Raw genomic sequence first — 9,800 nt, forward strand, 5'->3', positions numbered from 1 at the left:
TCTTGTTGGCATAATAACATTAGATAGATATAAAATGGTCGCAACTATAGTCGAGGAAGAGGTATTTGCATCTATTATAGAACTGATCTGTATTGTAAAATAATTGAAGCTTCAAAACTAACTGGACAGTAGAGTAATGCGGGGCAAAAGTTCGCAGTGGGTCTTTCTCTGCGCACGAGTTAAGCACCCAGGCAAACTTGTATGGGTTCGACACATTATCAGGCCTAATACTCGTCAATAAAAATTGGAACGATTTCGTTATGCAGTAGCAGAGTTATTCAAAAAATGTGTTTTTCTAGCAGTTTGATGTAATTTTTGGACCTTTTGGAATAAGAATTTGTAATGAATGAAAGTAGAAGAATAGGGCACTGCATGAAATTCTCCCCTTTTCTTTCACTCTTACAGAAATTTTGTAAACAACAAGGCCAAGAAACGTCAAAATCCCATACATAATCAAAACAGTGCAGTGCCCTATTACATAACCTCTTGATGTAGGAGAATCGTCATTCCATAGTAGTTCGAGAGGTGCACTCTAATAAACAAGAATCTTCCAGTGCTTCTTGCAGGAAGGAACATTGTTAAAGCCTCGACAGTGGGGCAAAAGTTCGCACTATATTTCTGAATCTAGAGCATCAATATAGTTACACAATATTTGAATCAATGACGATTTCGTATAGAAACTACTATATCATGTATAATATGTTTCAACCGTCTAATAGGGAAAAGAAGGAAAGGATAACGAGGTCTCAAAATCGATGGATCATAATCGCTGATCGCCTTGCCGACTCAAACATCTTCAGGAAGCTCCAGACTGGAGCCTCCAGTGATGGAAATGACGTTTCAGCTGATTCAGAATGGGATCTAAATATCGACGCTGCGGATAACCCTCGACTTGATACAGAATTCGCCATTTACGAACTGATGTGAGCCATCGACTCTGCCAGCGGACATTCAACGTGAGAAGGTAAAATTGGGTATCCGATGATCAAGCGTTTGCCATATGCAGGAAAGCTTACGTTACTAAAAAGCTTCAATAAAGTCTGGTCGGAAGGTAAGTTTCCAAAAAGCTGGAAAAAAGGAGTCGTCATACCAATACCCAAATCCAGCAATCGTCATCAACGTGTAGAAGGATATCGGCCAATCTCGCTCTTCAGCTGCCTTGGCAAAGTGTATAAGCGTATTGTGAACCGTAGGTTGATGACCTTTCTCGAAGAAAACAACATTCTCGACGAACACCAGCATGGCTTTGGGGCTGTCCATAAACCACGTGGGCATTTTTTTGGGACTTTCCAACCAAGCCCCCCCCCCCCCCCCCCCGCGTGGTCATTAGTCCATACAATTTTTTTTATTTGTCCATACAAAATGGTCTTTGGCCGAACTCCCCCCCCCCCCCCCTCATGACCACGTGGTTTATGGACAACCCCTTTAGAGCCTGGCGTGGAACATCATCCTACTTCGCTGACTTGGCTGAAATATTGGCCAAAATTGAACAAACCAACGCACATGCATAGTTTGCCTTGCTTGATATTAATAAAGCATACGATCAAGTTTGGCGCTCACATATTATGCAACAAATTGATAGCCTCAACGTTGGAAAACGTATTCGGAGTTGTATTAGCAACTTTCTCAGGGATCGGCGTTTCAAAATGTCCTATGGGGGTTGTTTATCAACGGAGCGGACACAAGATAGTGGTATTCCCCAAGGATCCGTGTTAGCTGTCATTTTATTCCTGCTTGCTTATTCTTCTTCTTGGCGTAACGTCCTCACTGGGACAAAGCCTGCTTCTCAGCTTAGTGTTCTATGAGCACTTCCACAGTTATTAACTGAGAGCTTCCTCTGCCAATGACCATTTTGCATGTGTATATCGTGTGGCAGGCACGAAGATACTCTATGCCCAAGGAAGTCAAGGAAATTTCCTTTACGAAAAGATCCTGGACCGACCGGGAATCGAACCCGTCACCCTCAGCATGGTCATGCTGAATACCCGTGCGTTTACCGCCTCGGCTATATGGGCCCCTATATTCCTGCTTGCTATCAACCTGGTATTTGAAAGTTATTCTCAAAAACATTAGGGGTTTAGTCTATGCTGATGACATAGTTCTGGTCGCTTTTTCCAAACACCTTCCGAAAGTCCGAAGTAAATATATAGAAGCTGTGGATGCAGTCAATAAGTGGGCTAAAAGTGTCAAATTTAGTCTATCTGCCACCAAATCCTGTATCCTTCATATCTTCAAAAAATCCAGAAACAGATGGAGAAATGCATGGAATGCTGTTAGGATCGATAATGAAGTTGTTCCAGATGTAAAAATTGCTCGGTTTTTGGGAGTGTGGATGAATCAGAAAGGAAGCTTTGCTGTACACGGTGCAAAAACCAAAGAATCAATCGTCTGTCGCATCAACTATTTGAAAGCTTTGTCATCCAGAGCTGACTGAAACACCCTAAGGAAAATAGCCAATGCTGTATGTACCTCCAAGCTTACTTTCGGAACCACCACCACCAGTACCTTCCAAACAATCTACAACGAATTATTGAGAATATCATCTGGAGCCCTAATATCATTACCTACAATCAGCTTAGCTGTCGAGGCCGGACAGCTACCACTGGACCTAAAATTGGTCCAATCTTTTACTCGAAGTTATGTCAGACTTGCTGAGAAACCCAATAGAGGTAATCACGTTCAAATGTATGCGTGCTTTTTTTGTAGATGTAGTTGTGAAACTGCGAGGAAAATATTTGCACTCTGGCCCCGGACGTTGGTTTTATCATTATTTACCCGTTTTACCCAATTCGATTGGGTAATATTTGCATATGCAATCTGAATAGCCTATCAATCGGCGTGCACTTTTGTGTGAGGAAAAATTTGCGCCAGTGTTCGTGTGTTGAAATGTCACTTATCTCTATAATGGTGACCATCAACACCTCCGCAATAAAGTAACAGAACTATTCAACGATGAAACCGGTCTTCAAATCCCAGCAATCGCCAAACTACTATAGGCATACCTGCCTCCATGGGATTTACATCCATCAAAATCAATTGGTCTATCAAATCGGCCTTCAAAAAAGGTCACAACAAGAATATTGCTAGAGCCATTACAAATGACCTCCAATGTCAAAAGTATAAGGAATGCAGTCAAATATTCACTGACGGTTCGAAATCCGGCTACACGGTGGGTCTAGCTGTGTTCAGTCAAGATTTTCTAATAGGAGGGAGTATATCAGCTCAATGCAGCGTTTATTCCGCAGAAGCAACAGCACTTGCCAAAGCAGCCGAAAGCGCTGACGATAATCCCACCGTGATTTCCAGCGACTCAGCTAGCTGTATATCTGCTATAGAAAAAAGAGATACAAAGCACCCGTTCATACAATCTGTACTGGTATCTGCAAGCCACAAGAACATTACCATCTGCTGGGTTCCAGGACACTCAGGGATACCCGGGAACGAAGGAGCAGATCAAGCCGCTGAAAGGGGCCGAGCTGCCCCATTACTACACGAATATGTACCGGCCGACGACGTCATCAAGTGGATTTCCCAACAAGCGTACGAAAAATTCAAACCAATTTGGAACGATCATCGAGCGACATTTTACAGAAAATCAAGCCAGCGATTGGCCAAAGGAAAGATCGTCGAGACCGTCAAGAGCAGAAAGTGCTAACACGTTGCAGGATCGGACATACCAAACTCACCAAGAAGTACCTATTTGATCGACATCAATCCAAAACGTGTGAAGTTTGTCAAGTTGAATTATCTGTTGAACACTTAATCACTAGTTGTAAGCAATACGATAACCTTCGTAACAAAATCGGCATCAACAGTAACATTCAAATCGCACTTAGCAATTCAAAATTGAGCAAACTAAACTGTTAATGTTCTTAAGGAAAAGTAGTTTATTTGAACTATTGTAATAGCTGTAATGTTAATTTACTAAGAGGCGAATGAACCCTTCTGGTTTAAAACATCTATAACAAAAAAAAATGTGTGGTGTGCACCTGTGTGCACCCTCAAATCGTTTTGGTAGAGGGTTTGAACTTATTTTTGGAAGAAGATCGATTATAAGGCACACCGATTGTCTATTTAAAACAAAAAATATACAATGGCTAACAAATTTTGGATTTTTTTTTCGCCATACTCGTGTCGTCCTTTGAATGTTTTTGGGAATATTATATTGTTCTACTTTTTTGGAGTCCTTCATAGCTTAGTTTAGTAGAGTTTAATAATTATATTTATTGCAATAAAATGATTTGCAGTAAAAGTTTCAACCTCGTGGACTGATGAAACCCGTGGTCGTACTTAATTTAAAGCATTGAGTTTGACCATATCAAAAACTATTCAAAAATTAGAAACCAAAAACTGTGAAAAGCGATCAATTTCATTCGAAATCATGGTATTTAAGTAGGTAAATACAATAGAAATACACTAGAACGCCAATGGTAAACAAAATTTATTTGACACTTATAGTACCGCTACTGACGCTGTAAGGGCGAGGCAAACTAGATGTTAGTCACACGAACAGTCGCGACTTTGGATTTCTGTGGCTGGTTATTAGGTTGTCCCAAAATTGCACATGGTCAAAAAGCTTGGGGGCTCACTCTGAAAATGATAGCTAAGGGTGTTAGAAACAAACTTTTGTATGACGGCAACTTTCAGAAATGACGTTTAGAGGTCGCCCCGGCGAGATTTTTGAAAAATGGACATTTTTCGTAATAAATTTCATACAAATATTTTTTACCGTACAAAAATTGGCAATACCCACTATTTTTATATTTTTTACACCTTGACATAGATCCAAACTACCTAGGAAAAATAATTAACGACATGTTTTGCAGGTAAATTTTTGATACTGAATTTTTGAATTTACTAAAATTTGTCATTTTTTGATATACTGTGCATTTGACCCATCATAAAAAGTATCTGAATCTAATGCTAATTTAAAACAATTTCCATAAAAAGATAGGAAATTTTATGAGGAAAAACTTTGCCGAAGACAGCATGGCGTTTTTTCTATCCGTTTGAGAGCTATTCACAATTTACTATTTGGTGAAATTTGAATTTTTATGTATTTTTTTCTAAAAATGTCACATAAGAACTTCTCAAAAAAACATACAAAGTAAAAAATCACGTATGATCAACAAGTTTTTGTCTCGATTGTGTTATGGAATTATGGTGACATCATTAATTGATTTTTTTTGTTATGCAATCCCTTCATATAGAAATTAACTAGCAGAATTTATTAAAAAGCTAGTTCTCTTGACAAGTTTCGTACTGCCTATTGATTTTTTAAAGATATTCTCCACAAAATGTTGAGCCATATTTTCGCGTTTATCTTACTTTCCTGTCGTTATTCTCAATTATTTTTCTACACGAAGACGTATGAGTCCTGGATCAGTGAAACAGTCCAGGAAACAGTGGCAAAGTGAATAAAGGCGAATACGTTGATCCATGCCAAATTCAAATCGCGATTACGAACATTTTACGTAAGAATAGGTACCAATTTTTAGATACTAAGTTCCAATTCAAGACATTCTAAAAAGCAGAGCATGTCTTTTTTACATTTGCTGACTTGAACTATCTTATCAACACCGAAAATAAGATACACCGAGGCAAATTGAAACGGGTGGGGGCTGTCCATAAACCACGTGGTCATTTTTTTGGGACTTTTCAACCCCCCCCCCCCCCCCCGCGTGGTCATTAGTCCATACAAAAATTTTTATTTGTCCATACAAAATGGTCATTGGCCGAACCCCCCCCCCCCCCCCCCTCATGACCACGTGGTTTATGGACAGCCCCGTGGGATAAGATGAACCAGCGAGTTAACGTAATTTTATCCAAGGTTAGAACAATTTGATTACCAAAACACATACACGGCATACAATAAGACAAGGTAGGCTATTACTGGTAAACAACAGTTTTGGACGTAAACAAGTGACGTCATTTTTATCGTCCTATATGTTGATTAAAATGATAGGGACTACTAGAATGATTTATTCATGTCTTTGAACGATTTGAACAACTTCATTGAAAACTAAAACGGCATGTTTTGCGGAATGTATCACCTTCTAAATGATATAGAAAATGTGCCGTGCGTTTGATTGTGTATTATGCTCGTATAAACCATTGTCAGTACATAACCGTTAAATATGCCATGGCCTACTGAGGCATCTCAAAATGGTACCTAATGATAAAGTTTCTCGCTAGTAGATACCTTTCTATATCAAAGAAAATGGATTTGTCAACGGATACAAAAATTCAATAAATGATGCCACCGTAATTCCTAAACACACTGAAGACAAAAACTTGTTGAGTATACAGTCAGGTTTTTTTTTACGCGGGGGATACGTACCGCGTAAAAAAAACTCAGTTCAAAATTCAAAAAAACCGCGTAAAAAAAAGTCTCACCATTTCTCGACGAATCATGCAAAAATAAGACGATGAAATTTTTTTTTTGTATGGAGTTTTCATTTACGCGGCCGCGTAAATGAAAACCGCGTAAAAAAAGACCTGACTGTACTTGATTTTTTACTTTGTATGTGTTTCGGGCTGTTCTTTTGTGATTTAAAAAAAATACCTAAAAATCAAAATTTCTTCAAATAGTAAATCGTGAATAACTCTAAAACGGATAGAAAAAACGCAATGCTGTCTTCGGCAAAGTTTTTCCTCATAAAATTTCTTATCTTTTTATGGAAATTGTTTTAAATTAGAATTAGATTCAGATACTTTTTATGATGGGTAAAATGCACAGTATATAAAAAAAATGGCAAATTTTAGTAAATTCAAAAATTCAGTATCAAAAAGTTACCTACAAAACATGTCGTTAATTATTTTTCCCAGGTAGTTTGGATCTATATCAAGCTGTAAAAAATATAAAAATAGTGGGTATTGTCAATTTTTGTACGGTAAAAAATATTTGTATGAAATTTATTACGAAAAATGGCCATTTTTCAATAATCTCGCCGGGGCGACCTCTAAACGTCATTTCTGAAAGTTGCCGTCATACAAAAGTTTGTTTCTAACACCCTTAGCCATCATTTGCAGGGTGAGCCCCCAAGCTTTTCGACCATGTGCAATTTTTGGGACAACCTACTGGTTATTCTAATGATTAGAATAAATAGCCACAGAAGTCCAATGTCGCGACTGTTCGTGTGACTAACATCTAGTTTGCCACGCCCTTACAGCGTCAGTAGCGGTACTAGAAGTGTCAAATAAATTTTGTTTACCAAAACAGAAGATGCTCTATAAGATGGACACTTAAAAATAGTCAGTTATTACAATTCAAATTGTTTAAATAATTAAATAAGAAAAGTGACTACAGCGCCATTCTGCCGTAATTCTGCAAAGTGACGTAAGCGCCATTCAAAATTTCGATATTTTCTTGTATATTATATATAATATCTGGGGTAAGAATAACACTGTGGTATTCCTGTTGTATTAGAATGCAATATCTAGTCGTAATCTATCATCTATGGAAAGAAACTTAGAGGATGAGTAAGAGTTTTATGCATAATAACCAAAAAATGGACCAAAACTATCAATGTCGCTTACGTCACTTTGCAGAATTGCGGCAGCATTGGAGTTCTAGTGTATTTCTATTTTCTAATGTAAATACTTTGCCTTGGGAGGAGGGCTTGGGCTACAATTTCTAATCAAGTGTGCTTTGGAATACAAGAAAGTTGACAGTCTGTCACGGTGAACCGGAAAATTGGTTCTCAGAATAAAATTCAAGTTTCTAAATTTCCGTGGTAATTATTCATATCATAATTTCTACTTCGTTTTCCTCCAAAATTTATAAGTCTTGCTTCAACCAGCAAAACATGAGCTACCAATACGCCGAAAACGAACCAAGCCTAGCCAGCTCGAACAAGCTGGAACTGATTCTGGACGTCTACGACGACGGAACGATCCAGATGGTTTCCGCTTCCGACGAACGGTTATCAATAGGGGGTCCATACTCCCTTTCCGCCGATCGCGAATCTCTGCGCAAAGAACCATCGATCGAACGCCTGTTCGAATGTGCCGAGCTAAAGGCCCAGGCCCAAGCATCACCTCATCATCAACCAATATCCACGCTGGAGCTGCACCCAAGTGACGACGAGGAGGACGATGGCTCTGAATCCGACCGGGAACCGGAACTGGTGGAGCTGTGCCCGTGCCGATGCGAGGATTGTCCCAGGGAGTGCTACGAGAGCAGACGATCCAGAGGGGACGAGATGGTAATGCTCGAGGCCAATATGTTGATCAAAGTTCCGATCAAGAAGAGAAACCTCGAGCGATTGATGCAGATTGCCAAATGTTGCGAAGATAGGATTAGATGAGTCCGACATGGAATATTGAGAATTTTACTGAACAAATAAATCAATGAATATACTTAGGTATGTGACTCGAAATTCAAGTAGGGTAAAAGGGTATAATGCGCCCCACCGGGACAAAACGCCCCTCTTCATTTTCTAGCGATTCAAGCGCTTTTCGCATGCGTGATCGATTAGAAATCTCAAATATTGAAGAATCATTGCCATCAAGCTGGTCCGTTAGTGGATTGGTACAGAAAAGCAATAAACATACCAAAAAGTCTGAAATCGAGGCTTTTGGCGTAATATTTTACCTCTTGTGAGCTGACTTCATTGTAAACGAAGCTAGTTCTGTTCGCTTGTGTTACTTTGCAACTTTTATGCAGTTAAACACTTGTTGAAAGACTCTTCTAGGATAAGCATGTGGTGGAATTATCCCCTAGGACAGTTTTACCACGGGGCTGGACGTTTTTCTTTAGATGGGGCGTATTGCCCCGTTTGTTTTGAAAAGGCAAATTTTGGAACGTTTTCGAAAAACGTTTTAAAGCTTCCATAGCCACCTCTCCAAAGGCAATATTCGCATGCAACACTTCACTAACTTTAGTAACAACGATTTGCAGTGAACAATAGATGGAATAAGGCGTCAATTTTAGATATATTGCCATTTCTGTTTAGGGGGGGGCATATTATACCTGTTTACCCTAATATATTTCTTCCGCATCCTCCGCCACTTCGAAGTGAGCCCAGTATTGCGAGTATTGCACTCATTCATCGTGGCCACAGTTGACTATGCAAGGTATACATCCCCGGTTTGCATAACCATAGGCGCATACAGATTCTGGTTCGTTGGTCAATATTTCTTGAGGCGTTTTTCTTTCACTTTGAGAAATATTTATTGTGCTCTGCTTGAAAAGCATAATGAGCCTACACTGAGGCAAAAAAACTTAGGAAGAACATAAGATTCCCCTAAGATTTGGTAACATTACAATTATTGTTGAAAGACATAAATTTCACTTATGATTAAAGAGGACAAAAATGTATGTCCAGTCACTAACAAAATCATAAGTTTCGCTTAGGAATATCATTGGATCAAAATTATAACTCTCGTATGTTTGCTCTTATTGAAATCAAATACCCAGACTTATCTAGCAATATATATATATAAAAATGGCGCTTAAATAAAATCAATTTGATTTTGAGTGTCCGATGGTTCCGAAAACTGATCTGTGAGTAATGATTGTTTGTCTAGGACGCAACTTGCTGGAATCCATGTCCTCATTTTGAAGATTTTCATAAATTTCAATTATGGCTTTTTCACAACCATATCGCTTATGTCAATCATAAGTTGTACACACTCAATCCTGAATTGTCTGTTCAGCACTTTTTTGACGAAAATAGAACAGCAGAACTATTTCGGTAGCTTTGGTAATCGATTCTACTGAGGCTCAGTACACCATCTGTCAAAATCAGGAGCAAAAAGTAAACAATGCAATATAGCTGTATTCAGTTGTTCTATTT

At 38.8% G+C, this 9,800-nt stretch overlaps 1 protein-coding gene across 1 annotated transcript; it reads left to right on the plus strand.

Moving 5' to 3' along the window:
- The first annotated feature begins 7,591 nt into the window (after positions 1-7,591).
- On the plus strand, positions 7,592-8,361 carry LOC115266148 (uncharacterized). Its single transcript, XM_029872112.2, has 2 exons — positions 7,592-7,736; positions 7,803-8,361. The coding sequence occupies exon 2, from the start codon at positions 7,809-7,811 to the stop codon at positions 8,307-8,309; it is 501 nt and encodes a 166-aa protein (XP_029727972.1). The 5' UTR covers positions 7,592-7,736; positions 7,803-7,808; the 3' UTR covers positions 8,310-8,361.
- The last annotated feature ends 1,439 nt before the right edge of the window (positions 8,362-9,800 follow it).

This window comes from Aedes albopictus, chromosome 3 (genome assembly GCF_035046485.1).
Source record: "Aedes albopictus strain Foshan chromosome 3, AalbF5, whole genome shotgun sequence".
NCBI classification, from domain to species: domain Eukaryota; kingdom Metazoa; phylum Arthropoda; class Insecta; order Diptera; family Culicidae; genus Aedes; species Aedes albopictus.